The sequence below is a fragment of the Homalodisca vitripennis genome, chromosome X (genome assembly GCF_021130785.1).
Source record: "Homalodisca vitripennis isolate AUS2020 chromosome X, UT_GWSS_2.1, whole genome shotgun sequence".
NCBI classification, from domain to species: domain Eukaryota; kingdom Metazoa; phylum Arthropoda; class Insecta; order Hemiptera; family Cicadellidae; genus Homalodisca; species Homalodisca vitripennis.
Window position 1 is genome coordinate 141,347,337 of NC_060215.1, and position 26,150 is coordinate 141,373,486.

General features: G+C 32.6%; 1 protein-coding gene across 1 annotated transcript; it reads right to left on the reverse strand.

Annotated features, from left to right (window-relative positions):
- Positions 1-706: 706 nt before the first annotated feature.
- LOC124369926 lies at positions 707-25,887 on the reverse strand. Its single transcript, XM_046828121.1, has 5 exons — positions 25,732-25,887; positions 15,526-15,784; positions 15,319-15,417; positions 6,334-6,439; positions 707-1,176 (listed from the first exon to the last, which is right to left on the reverse strand). Exons 2-5 carry the CDS (start codon positions 15,781-15,783, stop codon positions 938-940), a joined length of 702 nt encoding a protein of 233 aa, XP_046684077.1. The 5' UTR covers position 15,784; positions 25,732-25,887; the 3' UTR covers positions 707-937.
- Positions 25,888-26,150: the final 263 nt, after the last annotated feature.

Genomic DNA, 26,150 nt, shown 5'->3' on the forward strand with positions numbered 1-26,150 from the left:
ATTAATAATATTGAGCAAAATAAAATGACCAGAGTGACAAACAATATGAACATATGTTTGTTGTTTTGTCTACAATGTTCTCTTATTGGTACTTAGTCGGAATACTATAATTGGCCACAAGATAGATCCATGTGAAGGGCTCTTGCCGCAAGTTATAAGGATATCAAACTACATAATGATGTCATAAGTCGGTATGGCCGTATAACATTAGAATCAGAATCTTTAATGTCGTTTAACACAGTATACAGTGTAGTAGACAGTCAATTTTTATTAAAATTAAACATAGTAAAAAATATTATGAAAGCCTAGATTAGATCAGGCCTACTTACAAGTCATACGAGTTTGTGAAAAGTATCCTCTTTAAACTTCTTAACTGAGTAGAATGCTTTATGTTTTAAAAACTTTTCTATAGTTGTCTTAAATCTCTTATAGGGCATATTTCTGGACGGTACTGGCAACTTATTAAAAAATCGTATACCTATATGAATTAGGCTAGTTTTAGATATCTCTAGCCTAACATAGTTAAACTCTAATTTTTCTTTGTTTCTTTTATTATTAATTAATATTATTTTTAATGGGAAATGGGAAAGGATAAGAAGGATTGATAGGAAGAGTTCTGGTACCCACAGTACCGACTCCATTTAGTTCACAGAACTCCCTCACACGAGTTGAATGGACAGAATGTAACAGAGATTAAAACTACACATTTTCATGAGTTTCTGTTATATTTGAACCATTTATAATATTACAATAACAATATTAAAATAAGTATTAAAAATATATCATCGTACAAGCAATAATGTGTGCAAAACAATAACTCCTTATTTACTAATTTAAATAAGAATCAAAGTGATAAGAAATTCTAATTAGGTGATTAGATCATTGATAAGAATGTAAATCAGCAATCAATTACAAAGCATTTTCATCCAGTCAGGAACTAGTTCAGTCTTTTAACCATTACAATAGCGCCTGGGTGGTCCTGTCCTATCTTGGGATGTTCAGAGAAAGGTTTCCCATTGAGGATCTTGTCCTTCATGGCCACTGTGATGACTTCATCAAACTCTAGTGAACGTCCCACTCGGATAGAGTAAGGAGAGGTGAAAATAGCAGTGGCTATCGGAGGACGCTTAGATGGCGGTAATGCACGGACAGCTGCAAGGGTAGCCTCAACAAGACCTGTGGAATTAACATTTTGTTAGTTTACTCCATTAATAATCTTAATTGTAGTTTTTGTGAGCAGTGAGCTTAGCAATCCGCTTGTTAGAAAATATTACAATGCTTAGCACTATCCTCGATGTGTTTACAATATTGGGTGCAAAAGTAATGTGCAAAAATTCATTGTTTATTTTCTCTCCCATAATACATACTTAAAGGAGAGAGTTCTGTGACAAACATATAAAACTTTGGTTTCATTGCAAATATCGATTTAGAACCCAATTTTTATCAAACAGGCCACAACGTTTGGTTTGTTATTAATTTATGACCATCTCCAGAGTACCCGTTTTTTATTATTTTTGTCCAAGACAGAAAGAATTTTGGTTGAAAAACCAACTTTTTAAAATTTGACTCTAGTCGCTTTAATTAAATTTAATTATTGGTTTATCATTAAAGGGTTAAAAATTGCATAACTACATCTGTACCTCAATTCTGACAGTATAAAAAAATAAAACTGAAATGTTTACCACAGCTGACAAAACATATGATGATAACCTATAAAGAATAAATAGTGGTACCTCACTGTCACCAATGATCTATTTTCTTTCAAATTATCTGATCTAAAAGTGTTTGCAGACACCAGGTATGGAGACATGAAATTTTTTTATTGTAATCACTTTCCTCCTTATCCTTATGCTATGGTACCACTTTAGAAACCCTTTAGGAAAAATCAACTTCATCAATTACAACTTTGATAATGAGCAACTTAAACTTTTCTTATTACTACTGAGATAAGTGTTATTTTCCTTCTGAAATTATTATTTATTCCAGAAACAACAGAATATGATGAATAAGCTGCACCAGGCTAAAGAAGTGGCTGATCAAAAGACCGGTCTACTCATTAAAGGAATTTTTTGAAAATACTGAAAAATAACATGTACTTTCATGTATTTATGACACCATTGTAATTCTTAACGAATGTCCAATAACTAAAATTGTATTGTACCATGTTGCACCCTTTCCAGAAGCTAGCTACTATGAGAACACATGTGATGACTTCGATATTCTGTATCTGACAACCCTTTTCTACAAATGGAATCAGAGTGAGGAGACATTGGCTAAATCTAAGAACCATGATGACAATTTTAGTTTAGTATCATATGTTTCACCTTTACACTCTCAAATGGAACCAGTGTCGAAACCAACTTGCAAATTTGTCCAAAAAATATTAGATTATTCCATAAAAATATTCAAAACCTACAGTTCCGAATAGAACAACTAGAAATCATCTTAGACACAATAAACGCATATATAATTGTTTTAGCAGAACATAACATGAAAAAACTGAGCTTGAAAGATTAAATATAGGATACTACTCGATAATTGAGCAGTATTCACGAAGTACTGAAACAGGAGGGGAGTATTAATGTTATCAAAAGAGAGTTTGCAAAGGAAACAACTGGTATTTCAAAAGGTTGAGGAACTGTGTCATGACTAACTGTTGGAATTTTGTATTGCTAAATTTAAAATTAATAACTTGAGGTTTTTTATTAGTGGGTTTATACAGAAGTCCAGAGTGTGAAAACTCATTTTTATTATGTTTGAATACTCTCATTGAATATTTAATACTTAAAGAAACAGATTTAGTTGTTGCTGGAGATTTAAATATAGATATTTTACAAACATTCTCAGAATCTATAAATCTAAAAACGTACTCAAAAACAATGTTTTGACATTTATTTGATGTTCTAACTAGGAACACTTCAACTTCAAAAACATGTATAGATCATATTTGTACTAACTTTAATTCAGAACACTTTTTGGTATTGCGACTGCTTTTAGATCATGTTGAGCAAGTGATGGAGTTATTAAAATATAATACTACATAAAATAATAATCACTTGAAGTTTAAGGAAGAACATTTCTTTCTGATAATATGTTATTATTCAAATGTATGGTAGAAAAAGAAAACTAGATGTCAGTCTTCAACTCAACAGTGGAGGAGAAATATAACTGTTACCATCAGATTGTTTTGTATTACTTTGATTTATTTGTTTTTCAATTATTCAGTAACAAATTATTCTTAATAAAGAACCATCTAATTCCTGTAATGACTATTCCGTTAACAAGATAGAAAACACATTACAAAATATGACACTCCCTCAGAATATAGGTGGTGTTAAAATTCACTCCCAAATTCCTAATTTTAAAGCTCCCTGATCAATGAACACGAATTAAGTACATTTTTGATTCAATAAAAAACAAATGGCCCAATTGTTACGATGAAGTACTACCCACAGTTTTGAAGTTTGCTACGGGACCGTTACTCAAACCTATATCACGCTTAAACCAAAAATATTTTTTGTAGGAGAAACAATGTATCATAAAAAATGGAAAACTATTCTCTTGGATTATAGAGAAAATAAGAGCCAAATGAAACCTGTCTTATTACTTTCTACGAAAACCAAAATTTCAACTGACAAAATTACCAAATGATGCCATGGTACAGTTGGAGGAATTTAGCTGTGCTGATAGGGCCTTAATACTACCCTTTCAACAAATAAACGCTATCTGTGTGGCGGGTTGCGTTTACGTGCTAGCCGCTGAGATGAAGGCGCAACAATCTCTTTAATGACTTTAAACTCACGATTTAGATTTGCAGATTAGTAGTGACAAATACGTTATTTTCAAAAACACGTTAAACAACACTATAGCAACTGAAAACAAGGCTAAGTCCTACTATTGCTATTATTTGGTATTCTCTTATTATTTCATTCCACCACAATCAGCACTGTTAAAAAACAGACTGATTTTAGCAAATGTGATGAGTTATTTGGGTCATTACGATTCCTGAAAGGAGGGTTTTACCCATGAGTCACAGGAAATGTTTTCGGGACACAGTGCATAATGCTACCCCGCCACCCCTTCCGCCTATAACCACACACTCAAGGTCACGCACACAGCTAAAGTCCTCGAACTGTAGAATATTACATAAAAAAACCATCCATGGATAGTTGATCATTACGATAAATACATGGGGGGAATAGATTCAAACGATAGGATGTTGTATTGTTATTTGAATGAAAGAAGGCAGGTGAAGTATTGGAAAAAGTTTTGTGTTTAACTTTATTTCTCGAATGTTTATGAATGCCTACATCCTGTATAAAGAAGTTTGCAAAACCAAACTTGGTTGCAACCATGTGGACTTCTTCGAACTATCTCGGATGGGCGAAATATCGTCCAGTGGTCTCAAAGGGTTAATCAATGAATCCTTTATCTCTGGTATTTTTCCAGAACAACTAAAGATCTCTAAAATAATTCCAATTTTTTAAAGGAGAACAACCAAACTTTAAAATTATCAACCAGTTTCAATGTTGCCTTCTTTATCCGAGTTATTTGAGAAGAATGTACTAAAGATTTGAAGATCACTTAGAAAAGTAGTTTCATAACGAGCAACACGGTTTCCATAAAGGTAAATTAACTACCGCCTCGTTAAGTTTCACATAGTCTTTAATTGAGTTAATTGATGAAAAATATATACTGACTAGAATTTTCATGGATCTACTCAAAACTTTAGATAGTCAATAGTCAAACTTCTTTATTCATGAATCATGTACATTGGTGGTACAGTGAATAGTGTCAAAATAAAATATAAACCTAAAACAAAAAATAATACATACTACATACAGAAATGTTGTGTAACTACAGCTAACTATGGGAGGTGGAAAACTCATCTAATGAATAAACTGCTAAATTTATTATATATTCTTTGAGCATTTTCTTAAATTTTGACCAATCATTCTCTTTTTTAATATTTTCAGGAACATATTTTTAAAATGTGTTACCTGCATATGAGGGCTTTTTCTCAAAAAATTTTAACCTGTGAGGCTGAACTATCTCATTTTTCCTCCTAAGATTATAAGAGTGGGATAATGGTATTGATTTTGTCTCTAGTTCTTATTTTTTGGCAATAAGAATTGTTTCAAATATATATTGACCAAAAACTGTAAAAATTTTTAATTGTTTAAAATGTTCTCTGGCCGAATCATCACGTTTCAGCTTAAGCATAATTCTAATGGCCCTTTTTTGTAGCTTCAAAATGCTATCCATATTTAATTTTTTTGTTGATCCATATAACGCTATACCGAATAAAAGGTGGGAGTGAACATGGGCAAAATATATACTTTTTAAGGTAAGGATAGCATTTCACATTCTAAAATTATTGAAAAATTAAGTAACTTGGGAACTAAAAACAGGAATTTTAAATGGTTTCAATCTTATTTATCTTACAGAAAGCAATATGTACAAATATCTGATGTCCAAAGTTGTCACATCTTAAATATCTGTCAAATTCACAGATAAATACAGTATACCAGTATGTGTCTCTATGCAGATGATTCTAATCTAATCATATCTTCATAAACAGAGGCAGAATTAGAGATAAACATTTTTACAGCATTGGCAAAAATTCAAGTTATTTTCACCAATAATAACTTATTAATGAGCAAGAAAAAAACAAATCTTATATCATTCAGCACTAAGCAAAATAGGCGGAATAACAGTTTTCAAATTTGTAAGGACGATGAAATCATAGGAGAAACAGAATAGAAAAAATTTGTAGGCCATTACATAGATAATAATTTGAGTTGGAATTTTCACATTAAATAAATTTTAGGGAAATTGAATTCTGGAATATATGCTCTAAAAAGATTATCTGCTTTATGTATTATGTCAGTACTCAACGCTGTTATCCACGCTTACATTCAATCTTATATATTTTACGGAATTTCATTATATGGCAGTATATCCATTAAAAATTTAAACAAAATTATAATGTGTCAAAAGAAAGGTTTAAGGACAATTTGAAAAATAAAGAATCAGTAAAACTCCATTTTACTGCCTAAGAAATTTTAACAGTACATAGAATGTACATACTGGAGTGTGTAATGTATGTCAGAACTAACAAATATAATGAAACTTACAATGACATACATAATTAATTAACACAGATAGCTCTGTTGGTTACTCTATTGTGTCTCAAATCAGTAATCTGTGTTTTTATATTGGTGTCAAAGAAATAGAGTTGTTTTTAAGCGGGAAATGATGAGGGTCATGGCACATTTATTAATTATTAAGATATGTTTAAATTAATATATTAAAAACAGTGATGAAACTAACCAACAGCAATTCCTCTTTTCCTGTAGTCCTTGTGAGTGCCTAGGAACATGATTTCTGCACCACTATCAGTCTTGTACTTCTCAAACAGATCAACCAAATGGTCAAACTGAAACACATTAGTACATGTTACTTGTACTGGTAAGTTACTATGAAGTTTTAAAATTATTTGAGGTTTTCCCTATTCCCATTTACTAAATTGTCTTACCATATAAGTAAATAATTGTGATAATTATTTCACTAGCAATGTTTGAATCAACTGATTGATAATGCTATTATTCAATAACCAGAATGAAGAGGCAGATTTTAATAAAAAAGCTAAGATCTGTGTGATTAAAATGGGCAAGAAAATCTAGGCTTAGTAGAATCTAAATTGTACTGGACGCCTCAGCTATTGATCGGAGAGAATTAATAGATTTGCCTAACCATAGAAGTTAGTCAGTGCAAAGAAATTATTTAGCATGATGAAGGACACAATAGCTTTTTATATTGTTATTGGTTACCTCATAATAATCAATGACTGTATTTTTACAGTTGTGTCAGCAGAAAGACATTCTTCGTGTTGTGAATTAAGAAAATAGAAAGGATTACCAAACATTGACATTGAGAGGGTTGACATTTTAATAACAAAGACATTTTAGTGGTGCTCTTTCACAAAGAAACAAATAGAAATCTTAAGATTCTTTGAGGATCCTAGATTTCAGTCAGGTGTGCAGTTGTACTCCATGCCATTGGGAAATATACCAATGATGAATGAGGGGTTAGATGCTAACAAGGATGCTGAAGGCATAAAAAAACAAAAAGAAACCTCAGCAACTGAAAGAAGACAATAGAAAATGCAAAAAATAATACAAATTCTTAAGGGGACTAAAGATATCCCAATACTTAAAATGTTAAATTTGTCAACTTTATGCACCTGTTTCTCAGTAACTATAAATGATAGAGACTTACTCTTTGTTTTATTTTGAAGATAGTACTATTTTGATCAAATTAAGTAGAAAAGTTGTTATATTTATTTATTTTTTAAATTATTTATATTTTTTTGAAAATGCTTCAAATTTTACATATTTTTTTACTTTTAAATGGCCAAAAAACTACTATTTATATGAATTAAAAAAAAAACTTAAAATGTCCAAAACACCAATAGGAAAAAAACAAACAAAAGATTATTTTGATATCTCCTGTGGTTCTCAAGAAAAAGGTACATGAGTATTAAAAAATAATACTTTTTCAGGAATCGCAATTTAAAAATGTAACAATATGGAAAGCAGCAGTTTTCAATACCTTAGTACATTCCTGTACCATAAGCTGGTTGATCTGGGTCTTCCTGTGTTTCATAATCATCCTCCAACTTCCTTTTGGCCAACTGCCCCTTCTGATGACACTTTTTTTCCATTTCTTCCATCACTTTTTCAGCTTCTGCGTTTTTCATCAATAGCTTTCATGACTTTTGTATAGTTACTTCCAGGTTTTATTCCCAATCTTTCTAATAGTCTACATCTTATTATGTTCCCATTGTTAAAAGTAGCTATTCGTTCATACACACCTAGTTCAAGGGTAGATCTCATCACAAAGTTAGATTTCGGTATTCTAGTCCAGACTACATTGTTCAGGCTCTCGCAAGGGTTTTGGGAGCCACCATGGAGACACTTTTTCAACAGTTCGGGATTAGACAGGTCTCTGAATATTGATTTTATTTGATCCATAACAACTGTGGGGAAGTGTGTGTAATCATCATGGTCGTACTGTTCATTGCTATCTTTAGCCTTATTGAATTTACACCAACTGTCGGGATCGTTGGGACATAGTTCGTGCATTGGCATTTCATTGGATGAGGAGAGATGAAAATATTCAGCCTAAACAGCTCTTTGCATGTCTCGTAAGCTGTGAGTATTACGCCTTATTGCTAGGCCATAGTAAAGCTGGATTTCTTTCATCAATTAGCCGCCCACGACCGCCGACTGTTTTCCCATCGGATAGTTTGGTTTTTGCCAGTTTTCTTTTTAGTGTCAGAAGATGTGTACCCATGCACTTCTGAATGTGCCCTACGCACTCTAGCTTTTCTATTGCAAAATCAGGGCCATAAGGTTTGGCTGCTATGACTGTTGGGTAGGAGAAACTGTCCCCATCACCAAGCCGTTTAAGCTTGTGTGGTCGCGTCGCTGCCATGATCCATCAAAAATTGCTGTCAGGTCTGTTTCATTGTCATCCTCTTCTACACATTCTGTAACAGCACTCTTCATAGTTTCCAAGCAAACCTCCATTGCAGCAGAACTCAGTGAGTTAGTGTAATATTGAACGCCGGAGATCCAGGCATATTCATTATTGCACAAAAATTGTTAGCGGCAGACTGCCCTCTTTCCAATACAGCGGAACGCGTAAGATAAATGCACATTCAGTTCTGATTTCTTACCAGTACCGGTACCTATTTTCTTACTGTTACTTTCAATGACAGAAAAACCACATCCATTACATACAATGTTTATATCAACACTGAGGCCTAGTCTCCTACCACTACTAACAGAAAGACTACTTTGACAATTGGTACAAACAGCTATTTGTGTGAGCAAAGAATCCTAATCTTGTAAATTGTAACACCACAAAACACTGCTTTTCGGCTTTTGAAAGGATTGATTAATCTAGGGATATTTAGAAAGTAATTTATCAGCAACAATTATTAATAAAACAGAAACAAAAACACTCAGAATCATCACTACACAGAAACAAAAACATTAACAAGACCAAGCAACCAGAAAGTAGAAACAATTAACAAAACCATGTGCTGTTTCTGCTGTACAGTTTTACAGTAGTACCAACAGCGTAGAAAAAAATTAAAAGCTTATCTCAAAATAAAGCACTATAAAAAGTAAAATGTTGGAGATGAATTGTCAGACCTTGCTTAGCGTAGATGTTTGTGTCTGAAATAGGCTATGGAACTTTGATAATACAAAATCATCACTTAGGCTTGTTAAACTTAATTGTTTATTCAAATTTTACCTCAGAGTAATTTGGAAAGCAGCAATAACAATAATATTCTGCAAAAGAGAGGTTGGTTCTTCAGTTGAAGAATTCTACAATAGAATACATCACACACAATGACTTGATTTTAGAAAATGGCTATAGTAGCAAGCAGATTACTTAGCGAAGATCCTAGTATATCGAAGATGTAAGAGGAAGAGCGAATTTGTGTTTACTTGCTGTTTCAAACTTGCTGGGCAACCTGTGACAAAAGTTGACTTTGAATCATTCGTGTATACGTCACAGAGAACCAGTTTTGCAAGGCAATACATTCTTTAATAGCCCACAGCTAACACTGGTTTATTCTTAAGGGGGTTCGGTATGCCCTATCCTTCCCATGTTAATTTGGCCAATTTTATGTACCTTTTTCTCAGAAACCTTTAAAGCTATCATCATCAAACTTTAGGACACTACTATTTAGACCTTTGTTAACATTTAGAGCGGAACAAAGTTAAAAAAAAGAAGTTTTTATTTAATTTGTTGTAAATAAAAAATTTATTAATTTTTTGTAAAATAATTTATAATTATAATTTTTTTAATAAAAATTTAAAATAGATTTTTATAATGTCTTCCGCTCTAAATGTGTGTACTGGTCTTAAGTACATGTGTATTTTTTTATGTTAATCTGATCAGTGGATCTTGAGAAAAAGGTACATAAGTGATAAAAAAGTTAATTTTCGGGAAATCGCAGCTAAAGGCAACACACATCAAATAAGTGAATTCACTGACCTTTATTATAATATTAATGACATCCAGCTGCATAACTAGGGTTATCAGGATCCTCCAACTCTTCCCACTGATCTTCCAGCTTCCTCTTGGCACTTGAGCGAGCTTGCCTTGATTTTTTTGCGACTTCGGTAGCCATGCGTTGAGCTTTTTGTAAGCGAGCTATGTCCAGCTTTTTCATTGCTTCACAAAAATTATGTCCAACAGTCATTCCAAGATGTTGTAAAACCATACATTTTGCCATATTTCCTTTATTGAAGGAACTTATGGCATCATACACTCCTAAGTGCAAGGTCTGTGTGTATGCCAACAAAGACAGTTTTTGGCAGGCGAGACCAGATTACTTGGTTTACGGACTCATTTGGGTTTTGTGACTTACCGTGGAGACATTTACGAAGCAAATCAGGTGCACTTAGGTCTGTAAAAATAGGCTTTAACTTGTTCATGATGACAGCAGGAACGTGAAAATGTTTGGAATGGTCATAAGTTTCATTACAAGCCATAGTCTTTTGGTACTTGCACCAACTTTCACTCCCTATTGGGCAAAGTCTGTGTTGAGGATTTGTATTGCTGGATAGCAAATGGTAATACTCAGCCCAAACAGCTTTTCGCATGTCTTCTAAATTGCTTGCATTTCTTCGAATTGCTAGACCATAATATTTTTGTATGGCTAATATGGCAGCTTCAGTCAGTCTGTTCCGACCGCCTATTGTTTTTCCATCGGTTTGTTTGTTTTTTCCCTCTTTTAATTTTAAATTCTTTAGGCGAGTCCCCATGCGCTTCTGCACATGCCCAATGCATTCTAGTTTTTTCACCAGGCACTCATCACCATAGGGCTTGCTTTCCACAACACTAAAAAAACCCTTTCGAATCCCCATCACCTAAGTATTCAACGTAGCGAACATTGTAAGTGGGTAGGGACCGATGGAAAATCGCACGAGCTCCGACAACTTCCATGCCTCCGCTTACTCCCAGATAGTTTGCACTGCACTTATCACTATGTTGTCCAATTAATTTGTCTTTACAACGACAATACTTAGATAAAATCTCTGCATCAATTACCTTACCAGTATCCACAGATGTTGCAGTGATTATACCATTTTGTGATGTATGGCCTCGCTTTTGCCATGTCCCGTCTATGGCTACTGTCAAATCCCTCCTACCTTCATTTATAATCACTGATTCTTCTACTGCTTCCTATCTTTTATCCTTCATATTATCTTAAAACAAACATCTTCAGTCACAGACCCTAACAGTTGTGTGTAAGTCATAAACCGTGATGGAGGAGAGGGCAGATTTAGTACGCCACATAGTGTAGCGGCAGCCGTCTGGCCTCTGCCAATCGTACGCATGCCATACACCAATCTTACATTTATGTCATATAATTTTGTATCATCATTAGGTCTATTTTGCAAGACTAAGGAGTTTTCATAAGAGGCCAGTGTCTTTTCATTGCAACCTTCACATGAAAAGTTCCCCGAGAAAAAAAGGCCTACACGATACTTGATTTTATAATCGATCGGTTGATGACACTGTTTGCATACTGCTATTTGAGAAATTACATTTATAAGTTTTTTAAAATCAACAATATCATTTTGGAAATTAGGCTTCTTATCAGTTATGTTTTTATAATTTTGACTGATATTACCTAGTTTCACTTTTGAAGCACTAACAACATCATCTGTGTCCTCATTATTCCGCGTAGGACTAGGCTCAGTTTCACTCTCAACTAACCTATCTTCCACAGTTTCTTCCAAAACAACACCACTACCACTGCTTTCACACTCTACAACTACTTTCTTTTTGTAAAACTCACTTTTTCTCTTCTTAAAAATTCTATTACTTCTAGGCATTTTAGAAATCAAATGCGTTCTACAAACAAAATAACAGTAACTACAATCCACCAAACAGAACTTGTTTTGTTTACAAACACAAAATTGGTTTATTGTAACTGAAGACAGTTAGTTATAGACAGCTGTATTTTTTGTTAGTAGACAAGGCAGGTGTACCAACCCATAAATCTAAATCATAGTTTGGAAGAATACAACTGTGTTACTATAACAAATACTTCAGTTGCAATGGAAACACTAAATTGTTGGCATGTAGTATATATTTCAAAATAAAAATAAAAATAGTTCCCATCATCGGATTTTAATAGTTTTTGCATTAAAATGTCAGGAATTAGTCATAGAATAATAAAATATTAAAACACGAAAATTTATAAAAATTTCATTTTTTGGATACCGAACCCCCTTAAATTAACAATGGCCAAATTTCTAGCAAAACTTATCAAAACTAATTTGTTTACGTACTCTGTCATAGTAGAATGTAAAGCTAGTACCAAGTAGACATAGCACCTCAGTGAGGTGGTGTAGTATTGACATTCGTGATAGCTGGAAAGGTATCAAAAGTAAATATCTTTCTGGGGCAAACCTCCTTTTAAAATTAACAAATACCTTACACTCATAATTTTAAAGTTTTAATCTGTATAAAGGCCGGGACACACATAACCGCACCGCGCCCGACACGTCAGTCGGCCGTGTGTTGGCCGTCATACGGTGAAAGAATTGCAGCGCAGTTTTCAACCTACAAGTCCACACATATCCGCACCAACACCAGACCGTCGTGGCCGCACCGTGCCCGCACCGTCACCGATATGTGGAGTTTGAATTTTGACAGGCACGGTGCGGTCTACGAGCGGCATCATATATTGTTTACTGTTACGTTCTTCTTTTTAAAACTATTTAAGTAGTCTACACGTTCTATTTTATTGCATTATTTAGTATAGCCTACTAACTCTACATCCTGTGTTCGCGTACAAAATCATATTTATTGATAAAAGTATTACATTTTCTTACCTTAGAGTAAACTAGTCATATTTTCTTATTGTGCTAAAATTACAACAAATTTGAAAACCATGTTGTACATTAAGTGATTTAAAAACTAAATTCGAATTATAAAAATCTAAAAACATTTTTCATTAATTAATAAATAACAAGCATGTAATTATTTGCGCAAAAGTATATTTTTCTTTGATGTATTGAAGTTACTTGATAAATTTATTCCGGTATTTCGTAAGGGTCATATTTAGAATGTTTCTATGACATTTTAATTCTTTTCACTTCAATAAATTAAAAATAAAAATATTTTATTTACAATAAGATTTTCAAGCAAGAAACCCCCACGTTAAAAATAAATAATAATAATAATAAATCATTTATTTCCCCAAAATGACAAACTGAATATTACAAATAAATATTATTGCCAGTGCTTAATAATAAATAGTACTATGACATAACATATTTACAATAGCAGTAAATAACAAATATAACAAAAATGTTTTCTACTTACTTTATTTATAATTTGTGTGTAGTAATAAAATATAAAAAGTGGGTTACATCCTTTTAGGTTTTCCATTCTTTTGTTAAAACTAATAATTAATTAGGCGAATATATTTACAAAATAAGGGAAATTTAGGTACCCCATAAGACTGTGGCTGTGGTGGGAATACTATATACAAAAAGTGTAAAAAATAAAAAATAGCGGAAACGAGCAAGAATAAAATGATAAAAATGAGTTATTGTAGCTTATGTAGTAAATAATCTACTATTACTTATCAAAGTTTAAATTTAGTATAACTATTGTGCTGTATTAAATAAAAAGGATTTATGCATGATTTACAATTCAAATATTAGGCTTTATACATGTAACATTAAATATTAAATTATAAATAATTATTTTATACTGCTCTAACGTGTCTATTTAAATATTATTATAACTTAGCAGACAAGACTAATCATACACTAATTTATTATCTTAAACATATACTCAATATCATTTTGACCGATCAACTATACTCTAATTTTGTTAGAAAATATATTTATGTTTCTACTATTTTTGACTAATTCTGGTAATAAATTATATGTCCTCGGAGCTATAAAAGAAAAAAATTTGTAAAATGTGTGTTTTGTATATTCTCCAGTATATATTACAAATATTTAATACGTTTTACAAATTATTATAAACGGGCCTGCAACATGGCAAACTCTCTGCCATCACACTACAGCTCTTGGGTTTAATACAAAAAAACCCCAAATATACTATTTATAGTGTATTTTACCGAAATTCACTGCAATGAAACACAATGAACAAGAATTATAGGGATAAAAAATATAATCAAAATAATGATATTTACAAATTTTACATACTAGCTGATTGTACAAAGCTTTACTGTAGCATTGCAATGTTTCATTCACCACAGCGATTAATAAAAATAACAACAATGAAATTAACATTCATCTCAAGCAATACTTAATCTTCCGAATATTTTTTAAGTATCTGTCACTTCGAATTCAAAAGAAAAATGCTCTAGTACATCAGTGAGATTGTTGCGCTCGGACTGCATACGGACATGTGTGGCCGCACGGTAACCGAGCCGAGCCCGCACCGACACTCGGCCAACTCACGTGTCGGGCACGGTGCGGTTATGTGTGTCCCAACCTTAAAGAGCACTAATGGCTTTTTAAGTACAAATAACCATAAACATGCATATTTAATTCAATTCAAGGAAAACTTCCAACACACACTATATTACTTAAAATACTTGATACTTTGAAAAGATCACATTACATGTGTACATAACTTTTCTTTTCCTATCTTTTCTATTCCTTCTTTTCTATTCTTTGTGTAACTGAACAAATTAATATTGTTACTTTTAAGAATAACTTAAAAACACTTCCTTTATAAAAAGTTATAGGATAAGTGACCATTTAAATGGTGCCCTCATTTTAGCTTGTATTAAAGTCACTGACTTAGTTCCATTGACATGAAGTAAGTGGTTCAAAGAAGGAAACACATTATTAACACCAATATTAAATTGTTCTTCTACACTAGAAGTTCACAGATGCCTTGTAATCAAAGCCATTATTGTTCACTTCATCATTAGGTACGTTGGCTCTTTTAGTGGCCACATGGCCTCTTTAGCAATTAGCTATAAATTTAAAGAAGGCAATAAAAAATTAATTGATTTTCAATAAATTATAATAATTTAAGCAAAAATCTGATATGAGTGATAAATTATAATTGTTCTTATTTTTTATGATTTAGCGGGACAATTTAGTTTTTTCTGACATTTGATAGGGCTTCTGAGCCCTGCAGCACACACTTTGGAAATGTCTGGATTAACTCATTATGGCTTTTTACTTCAAAAGTCAGTTAATGGTAGCTCTAAGAAGACTTACTCACCCATATCATCTCATTGATCAAAACCCTAGCTGTTTTACTCTTGCATTTGGAATCTCGAAACTCTTCAAAGAACCCCTTCTGACCTGGGGACGGAGTCACCTGAAAAATGCTAAGTCTAAATCACTTCTGAAATAGAAATTCATCCTTTAGACACTCTCTGTATGAGTGCAAGCAAATCGAATCACAGAATGCTTGATTTTTACTCACCTGAATTTTATTGTAAGAGACACCCACAATTTTACCGGTCTGTTTTTCGATGGCCATAGTACATATGCCGTCTTCAGCACAGATCACAGCTAGATTGCTCAACTCCCTCTGTCCTTCGTCGTCCTCTGGTATCCCCGAATAATTACAAAAAGCTTCATCCTCAAAGAAACCATTCCTCAAGACATCCGTAGCTTCTTCTGCACGTTCTGGTGGCATTGTCCAAAACTCTATTCCATTTTTCTCGCCCCATTTTGTCATCCTCAAAAAAGAAAAATGCTATGTTAAATTAAGATGTTAAATATTTTAATGTAATTACATGATGCGGTTGAATATGAATCGTTCTTTCATTCCCAAGCACATCACAAGTTTTAGTTCAGAGGAAATGTGGATACAAAATAATTATGTACTCCAGTGTAATTATATCTGAGGTAGAAATTATATTCGCAGTTGTGCAATTTAGAATAGTTTTATGTCAACAATAATTAATGAATAAAGATTCGCCATTCCATACAAAGCATTCTCATTTCTGTTGCTTATATAGTATGACACAAAATGTTATAATGATCTGAAAACCAAATTTTGCTTTGAAGACCATCAATAAATTAAAATATTGTTTTGTGATAATCTCTGAGTACATGAAAAGTAACAGTTAATCAGTGATTTTTGCCAAATTAGACACAATAGTGTTATTTATCACGTATTTGAATTAATAAATATGTATTTTTCATTATTATCACCAAATTAATTATGTACACTTTAAAATTTTTTTATATAATGTTTTATACATCAAATTACTCGTTATAAGTTGTAGAATTATAAAAAAATAAATATTTTTTTTCAATTTTTGCCCTCGTGCTCCCATTAAAATGGTCCAAAATACTTTATTTATAAAACGCCAGTTTTACTAGATTTTGTCATCAGGGTGAAATTTGTAAATATTTAGATATTGTATTTACCATTTGTAGTCATCTAAGTAATTAATTCAATAACTAAGTTATAAGTGTGTACCTCCACTACGAAGGATCTACCCGAGTACCGGTCTTACATAACAAGGAAAGATCCTTTCCCACAGAATATTTGGATAACTCCGTGCTTAATCCGTTAAAGCAGCTAGAGAGTAAAAAATCCAGTTACTATTTGACTGCCTCCTATTGCAATCGCAGTCATGAAGGAATTTCTGGGAAATTTTTTAGATTTTCTCTGATCATGGCCCCCAGAATCTAAAATCACAATAATCCGAAAATGTAAATGTGTGTGTGTGGGCTTATACAATATAACGTGGCCTTGTGAACACCATAGTGCCGTAATTTTTAAAATATCTAGACTTAACTTGGTACAGAGGCAGTACTTGCACATAGCTTGGATGAGTTCATTAGTCAGTCTTAACCAATGAAAAGTTACAAGATGGTGGGCATTCACATTCGAGTAAAAATTTTAACTCATCTAATTCACAACATAGACCTAAACTGATACAGTTTTACACATATTACATGATTGTAAACAACTTTTACTCTTTCATTTCTTTATATCTCTTAAGTTTGGTAATCAGTTGCACTTCTTTGAAACATAATGTTGTGGCAGATTGCATCAAGTTTATGTGGCCGGGTCGAAGTCTATATTTCAGGAGGTCCTTGCTATGGTTCCACAGAGATCAGTTTTGGGCCCACTTTTATTCATTATGTATATAAATGATTTGCCTGAAGTATACATAAAGAATGCATCAGAAAGTTATCTGCTACGGAAGTTACCGAAGTGCGGTTAGTTCGCGATCTGTATAATAAGTACATAGACACCAGTACGAAACAGTACCTTCTATAGTTGCACCCAGAATACGAGCACAATTGATGTTATCAATTACTGGCTCCTAAACATTTTGTATCAGCCTTTAATATAATACAAGAATAGAATCATCCCATCACGATAAAACACAACTACAAAATAAATAAACGAACGAAAGGCTATGGTTCGTCATAACGTGTTCGTTAGATTATAGTCATGGACTACGAAACAACATGAAATAAGGCTTATTATACATGTTGGACTATTTGGTTTGATCAGTTCGAATCGTCCAACCGATTGTCACGTATGCGGAGAAGTCGTTCGGGTAAATAGTTGATCGGAGAACTGGCACGATTTCCAGCCGTCGTCCAACCAATCTCGCTCTGACGACGAAACTGACGTGCGAAACGGACTGGCGACAATATTAAGCTGCGTTTACACTGGCAAGTAAACTTACGAGGGAATTTGCACAACTACTGCCGCATAATGTGAAGAAGATAAACAATTTTACTCGGGAGAACTGTCGCAAGTACTTGTACAACTTGCTACAGTTGTATTGCTGGTTGTTCCGGGAGTCAATACGAAGTCTGTTCACACACGGCAGTGATGCCTTGACAATGTTTATAATTTAAATTTTAATAGTCGAGATTGATCTCCACTTCTTGCAAACAACTGTCCGACACCGGTTTCGGCAGCGCTCGCTAGAGCTCTTGCACCCGTTGACACACTATTTTTACAGTCGGACTCAAAATTTGCGCAATTTTTTGCCAGTGTAAACGCAGTTCAGTCCAGCTTTGGATGTGACCGTGATATCAGAACATAACATCACTTTGTATTGTTTTAACCTATGTAATTTGATGACCAATCGTGCGAGGAGCAATCATTCATAGACCAACCGAGGTCTCGGCCACGATACGAGTAGTAAGCGGTGGGCGGTGAGCGCTGGATCGAGCGGCGACTTAAAAGTTTAATGTTAATGTTTAATGTTAAGTTTAATGTTTATGTTGTACATATAGGGAACACTCACGACAGACGTGAACAGCAGGGCGGCATCACACGATGCCGCTTATCTGCTGCCAATTCCAGACGATAAATGTCCCTCCTGCCGCCCAGCCCTCAGCTCATTCTTTCATTGCTGTGCAACATATTGAACGCAAACGTGCCTTGAACGCAAACGTGCCTTTCTTGGCGTTGCTTATTATAGGTTACCCACTATTTTCTTCTCCCAAAGGTATCTTCTCAGGCCTAGTAAAAGTCCAACTGAAATTCTGGTGTACTCAAAAACCGAGTATGTCAAACCGTCAAACATATATTATTCAATGAACCGAACTATTAAGCCCGTTTAAAGTCCTACTTCAACGACTGAATACTACTTAAATACATAAAACCTGTTTGATCACGGTCAATAACGCTCTGCCGCTTTACCGCTTAATGTGTACAGCTCGTTTAGTGCTGAAGTCCGGAACGGTCGGCCGGTTTAAAATTGTCTAATGCATTGTTACGTGTTTTTTGGGAGGAAGAGGGCTTGCCGCGGCAGAGGAGTAGATCTACCCAACATAAACTCCACTACACTAGTGGAGGCAACCCTCAGATGAAGCTCGCGAACATATGTCACAATTTCACGATCCACGTCGCGTAAAATACGATGTTAAGAGATTAATTACTTCTAGATTCAAGAAGCTGTCAAATTATGTCTCTATTTTATAAGTTCTTGGAGACAGATTTTTTTGTAATTTTCCCGATTCAGAAAAATTCCCGGCTTATTCCCGGTCGGGTACTGAAACTCTTACGAAAATAAAAGTATTGTGTAGCAATAATAATAATTAAACCAATATTAAATTTTAAAAATGACAAGTGTATCTGTAATGACTTGCTAAATGGTGCATGATTTTATGCAATATTAGTTTTATTGACATTGTCTATTGTATTGTATTGTAAAAGGCAATAAAGACATTCTATTCTAAGATTTTAAGATGGTGGCCATTCAAAATTTGGTAAAGGAATGGTTATATTTAAGCTATCATGCATTATAACGCAAAACTAAAAAGCGGTTTAGAATTCTCAAGTCATTTACCATAATATTTGTACCAATTTTTTTTTTATATCATGTATGATTTCCAAACAGCGTACATACAAAGTTTTAATTACTATACAACATTGCTAGAATAATTGTGAACACGATACCGTAACTACTATAGTTTGTAATAGATACAGACCAAACTTGGTACAGAGGCAGTATTTGTATACAGTTTAGATGAGTTTGTTAGCCAGTATTAACCAATAAAACGTTTCAAGAAGGCAGTTATTTGCATTTGGGCAAAATTTATCTTGAGTATTTCACAAGATGAATAAAAAATTGGCACTTTTCGTCAAGTAATTCCAAGCATCATTTATGCCTATTTATTTTTTGGTAACTTTTCAGGTTTCAAGATGGTGGCCATTTAAAGTTACAGAAACATAAAACTGATTCATATATGTGCATATGTTTACAAAAATAATTTTGGATCAATTGTAACTAAATCAAGTCTATGTCTTTACAAAGAAGTTTATATGGTTGTAACAGTTTTTGCCTTGTAAGGTTTCACGATTATGGACTTTCTACATATTTGAAAGTGTTACGATTATATTAACATGCCAACATTGAGGGTTACTGTCCCATCAGTGTTGTGAGAATCAAACACCTAAACTAATAATACATCTTCAGTTTGACATTTCGAGATGACATCCTCATGTGAAATGTGCCATTCTTCCGACTGAGCTGGAAGGGATATTTTTAACTAAAAAAATGATAATATTTTACTTATCACAGTTAACATATGCAAATCTAGGAACAATACATGTTAACAAAGATTACAATAGTAGAGACAAAGCTAATGGGAAAGTAACAATTTAAATTAATATACATTAACATAAAAACATAGAAATGACATTTCGATAACGCATTAGAATTGCAAGTATTATATGTAATTTCCGTAATGGAAATGTGTTCTTATAAGGAAGTAAACTGACTCATAGACCTATGAGGAGATGAACTAGGTAATTTTAGATATTTTTATCTTATAATGATGTAAATGAATTACTGGAACAACAACTACAACATTCTGACCTCCTTATTAAATCTCTACACGAAGACCTCATTAAAGCCCAAGAAGAAATACAGAAATACAAAGATGAAAAAGTTCAGTTGGAACATCTCTTGTTTGCTGAAAGTAGAGGAAATAGTTAAACTTGAAAATAAAATTGTGGAATTTGAGAAAAAAATCTGAGGAAACATATGCTACAGTTGTAAAAAAAGAAACTTTCGTCAAATAGACTTAGCCTTCCATCAAACCACATTCTTTCTGCCAGACTAAGTAATTCCCATGAGAAAACTTCAACTAAGACCCTGAGTGAACAGGCATTTTCTAAATGTAAGAAAACAAACCCCCAAGAAAAATATAAGAAAAAAAACAAAGGTTGAAATTACAGAAAAAAATATTTTCTCAAATAATATTTATGATGTTTTACGTCAAGACAATGATGATAATGATTGAAGTGGGCTATGTAGTAGACCTAGAACCAAAAGGGAAAATATTAATTTGTTCTGATAGCCCATGGTAAGGATCTTGCATGGCACTTAAATAACAAACACTCTCTAAATTCTGTTGGCTTTGTAAGACCAGGTGGCCGAGCTGAACAAATTTTAAACATGGACAATATCAATGGTGAAGTGGTTTCCAAAGAAGATTATTCTAGTTATTATGTGTGGAACAAATGATGTGGCACGGAACGAAGCGGAGGTTTTAATTAACAACATAACAAATACATTAGAAAGTGTGAAAAAAAAAAGGTTAATTCTCGTTGATCTACCAAATAGGTACGATCTCGCTGAGTGGTCTTGTGTGAATAAGGAAACAAGAAAAACCAATTTTAGTGCTAAAAGAAACTAAGCAATGGTTTTGGCAATGTGTCTTTCGTGGAAGCAAGTGTTGCTACAAAAGGACATGCACACGAAGCACGGTATGCATTTCAATGCCAAGGTAAGGACTGGCTGGCTGGTAAAATTGATGAGGCCGTGAAAAGTTACAGTACTCGACCTCCTTCGGCCATGGACCCGAGCAGCGCAGGAGAAACCCAGTACGGAAGGACATGTTACAACCTACTTGTCGAAACCTTGACGGGAAATGTGCAGCCTCCTCTTCACGGTCATCGAATAGAAGAACAAACAGACAGCACTCATCCAAACCCCTAACTCTTTTTCATCTTAACATTCAATGTATAAAAAATAAGGTAGATGTTTTAGACTTTATTTTTAGATAGCTATGACTGTGATATCCTAACTCTTAATGAACACTGGTTATTTTATGAAGAATCTGATTTATATATACTAAATGGTTATCAATTAGCAAGTATTTACTGTAGAGAGAAACCACTCTGTAGGGGGCGGCAGCTCAATCTTTGTAAAGTCGAAAATCCAATATAAAACTGTAGATATTAGTAATTTTTGTGTTGTCTTTGTTTTGGAAGCAACAGCTATATATTTAAAGGAGATTGATGTTGTTATAGTTACCATCTACCGTACTCTCCAAAGAGTAATATTTTTAGTTTCTTTGATTATTTGGAGTCTTTAATTGATATATTTAAATAAAAATTTTGCAACTGTGATACTAACAGGTGATTTTAATGTAGATGTAAGGAAAAGATTCTTCTGAAAAATTTACTTTTTTTGAATTTATTAAGATCATTTAATATGTATTGTCATAATTTTGATACAACTAGAGAAGATGCTTGCCTTGACAATGTTGTTAGTAATTTAAGCAAAAACAAAGTAAAATGTCAAGTTATCGAACCAAATGTATCTGATCATGCTGGTATATACACAGAGTTTTATGAGTTGCATTTTTCAAATACAGTACCAGACAAAAATATTCTTAAAAGAAAAGTGAGAGATCTGTCTTTTGGTGCCATTGAAGGTTTGAAACATAGACTGAATCAGACTGACTGGTGGCAGCTTACTTTTTTTTCAAACTGTTGACGATGCTTTTGATTTTTTTATACAAATATTAACAAGTTCACTTAAAGAATGCTGTCCTGTTAAAGTTGTCAAAATCAAAAGTAGAAATAGACCAAAGGTTGACTGGTTTACACCTGAACTATATAAACTTAGAAATATAGTAACAGTGTTTTATGATAGATTCAAGATAGTAAAGGCACAGAAAATGAAGCCTGAACACAAAAAAAATGTATATAGAAATAAAAAAAGATGTATAAAAATAGAATTAAGGAGAAAAACGATTAGCCACTGACAGATATATTATGAGAGCTCCAAATAAATGTAAAGCTGCTTGGAGTATATAATAAAAAAAGGAAATTCATTGTAAGAAAGAAAGCGTTGAAGAATTAATAAAACCTGATGACTTTAATGATTATTTTATAAATATAGTTAGTACTACACATTTGAAGCAAAATAATTTTGACACTGCTATTGAGCTTTTGAGTAATTATTTATCTAGATTTAATAATGCTAGTAAAAACATTCCAATTAAATGTAATAACTGAATTTGAAATTATAAAAATATGTATCTAAGTTGAGTGGGTCAAAAAGTGAAGATTTATTTTGGGTTTTCTAATAAAATCATCAAGGATATTATACCCTACATAGTAAAACCATTGACATTTCTATTCAACTGGATGTTATCTGAGGGGATTTTTCCTAAAGCACTGAAATGTTCCAAAGTAGTACCAGTATATAAGAAGGGCAGCAAGGCAGATCCTGCTAGTTACCGTCCCATTTCTTTGGTTCCCATACTGAGTAAGATTTTTGAGTGTTGTTTAAAAGACCAATTGTATGATTTCTTTTCTCAAAACAATTTGCTCTGTAAAAGAACAATATGGATTTATAAAAAAATCAAATACTGTGAAAGCAATAGGAAAAATTGTGGAAAACATTTTAAATAATTTTGAGAAAAAGATTATATCATCTGCAACATTGATAGATTTAAGTAAAGCGTTTGACTGTATTAATCATGAGTTGTTGTTAAAAAAGTTGTTTAGTTATGGCATAAAAACATAAAGCATTACAATTATTGTCATCTTATTTATCTGACAGGAAAACAGATGGTTGTCCAGGGGGAGAACAAGTCCAATTTCAGAACAGTGAAATTGGGAGTTCCGCAAAGGCTCTGTTTTGGGACCTTTTCTGTTTATTGTTGCAATCAATGATTTTTCATCTAGCCTACCTTGTAATTCTGTTTTGTACGCGGATGATACTACTCTTTTAAAACTGTAATAAAGACTCACAAATCTTAAAATCTGATCAAGAATGTTCATTTAAATTAGCTCTAGAATGGTTTAAAGCAAATGGGTTGGCAGTGAATCATAATAAAACTGAATATTTAACATTATCTCTACACAATAATACTAAATTACAGTAATGATTCTGTTAAGTTATTGGGTGTTATCCTAGATAGTAAATTAAGCTGGCAACATCATGTTAATTATTTATGTACTAAACTATCTAGAGTTATATACCTATTATGTAAACTAAGGAATACTGTTACTCAGGAGATGTTGATAACTGCTTATTATGCATTTTTTCCACTCACACTTGAGGTATGGTGTGACTCTTTGGGGAAACAGTTCCAGTGCCAAAAAAATATTTTTATGGCAAAAAAAAGCTATTAGGATTTTAAAAAATGTTTCTAAACAAGAATCTTGTTCACCTTTTTTTAAAAAGAACTTCAAATTATGACCTTGCCAAGTTTATACATCTACTGCTCATTACTTGATGTAAAAGAAAATTTGAATAGTTTCATAAATAGACAAGATGTTCATACACACTGCACAAGAAAAAAGTATTTACTCGCTCTACCCCCAGTCAGACTCGAAAAGACCAAAAACAGCCAGATATTTTTCAGTATAAAAATTATTTAATAAATTACCAGAGAAGGCATGGAATGTTACACTTAATAATTTTAAAGTTACCATTGCAAAGTGGCTGAAAAATAAAGCTTTTTACACTGTTGAAGATTACCTAGCCTGTGATATTAGCTCATTAAGTTTTTAATCCATTGTTAATTTTAAGATTAGGATTGTTAGCACATAATGTATAGATTTTTAAATTATTTAATTGTTAATTTTATTGTTTTTATTTACATTTATATTATTGTTATTTAGTTCTAGCTGGCAATACTGTATTTTGTCCTAATAACTGTGCCTAGACTAAAGATTAGATTAAAGTAGGCTATATTAATATGTTGGACTTTGTCTATTGCATAATATGTATTGTGCTTAATGACAATAAAAATATCTTGAATCTTGAATCTTGAATATAATGAATCCAAACAAAGAATTATTGTTCTTTTATTGGCTTTTCATTTAATTCTGATAATTTCCACCCTTCTCTTAATGTTATAAGAGTAGTTGTGATGATGTTTTCATTGTGAACAAAATCTGTAGAAATACTGTAATCGTAAAGTGATTTATGCTGACCCTTCTTGTACACAAATTATTAATATAAGTTACATATACATTTCATCTAAAATGTTTACTTATCATCACGCAATTTTGTCAAATGAATTTAAAACCGGAATTTGCTACAAAAGTTCCTTCAAGGATATTTTAATTTTTGATATTGCACTAGAACTACACATTTCCAGAGTTTACATTTTTTGTACTAATATATTATTTGAAGTTTCATCAATATGTACATAAGTTGTATATTATTGGTTAAATTTTCAGTGATGCATAAAATTTGTAGAGATTGCTTTAAATCTGTAAAACTTGTGCCAATAAAGAGTAAATTTTGCCAACTTGAGTTATTATAAGTCATTCATAACACATTTTTCTGAAACAATTGCAGGATTGTTCAATTAAGCGTCTGATCTTATCGCAAACTTTAACAGAAATACATTATGATTATTCATAAGCTTCCTTACCTAAGTAATCTATAACTACTCTTGATTTTTTTATGATTTTATGATCATTAGTACTTTATTTTATATCTTGTTGATCAATGTAACAAGAAACAAGTCAGGTTATATTGAGTGTTACAAAAGTGACGTAATTTTATAAAATATCTTAAGTTTGTATAACGTGTACAGAAAACAGTAAATTTCCATTGTGTTAAATAAATGACTAATGTATGTCAAACACCTGTTCATGTGTTGGAGATGGAGCTTGTATTGGCTATTCTTAATTTAATCACTACATTGAAAACACAACAACCAATACTAATAACTTTATTTTGTGAGGCCTTTCGATAGCAAGACTATCTTCATCAAACACATCACAAAAGTAAATTTGTTTTTATTAAAAACAATTGTGTTTTCAATGTAGATAAACTTGTTCATGTGATAAATATGTTGTACATTGACCCCTAAAATAAGCCATAAAATTCCTGACAAATTTTAGAACAGTCTGTATATCATAAATCAATGCAATACTTACTTATCCAAGTGTATGTATCACTTGCAGCAGTATCACTTGTTCACTGAACTGTTGCTGAGAGATAACTGACTATAAATTGGATTTTCTCTTATCTCCTAAGTGATAACATTAAAATTGAACAGGTTTAACTAACCATTAATTGGACTTTCTCTTATCTCCTAAGCGGTAACATTAACTACTAATAAACAGGTTTACTTTAATTGTCAACATTTGCATTTCTAGTTTTTAACACTCATACGATATTATTTGGTGTTCCATTTTACAAACAAAAAAGAATGTTTTAGCTAGTGGAGTTTAGACGTGTATGTTCTTCAACAAATATGCTCTAGATTTTGCCAAGGTGATGGGAAATAATTACAAAAAGAACAAACTAAATTAAAATAAACCAAAATCAATTTCCTAGACATTAATGACTTTTA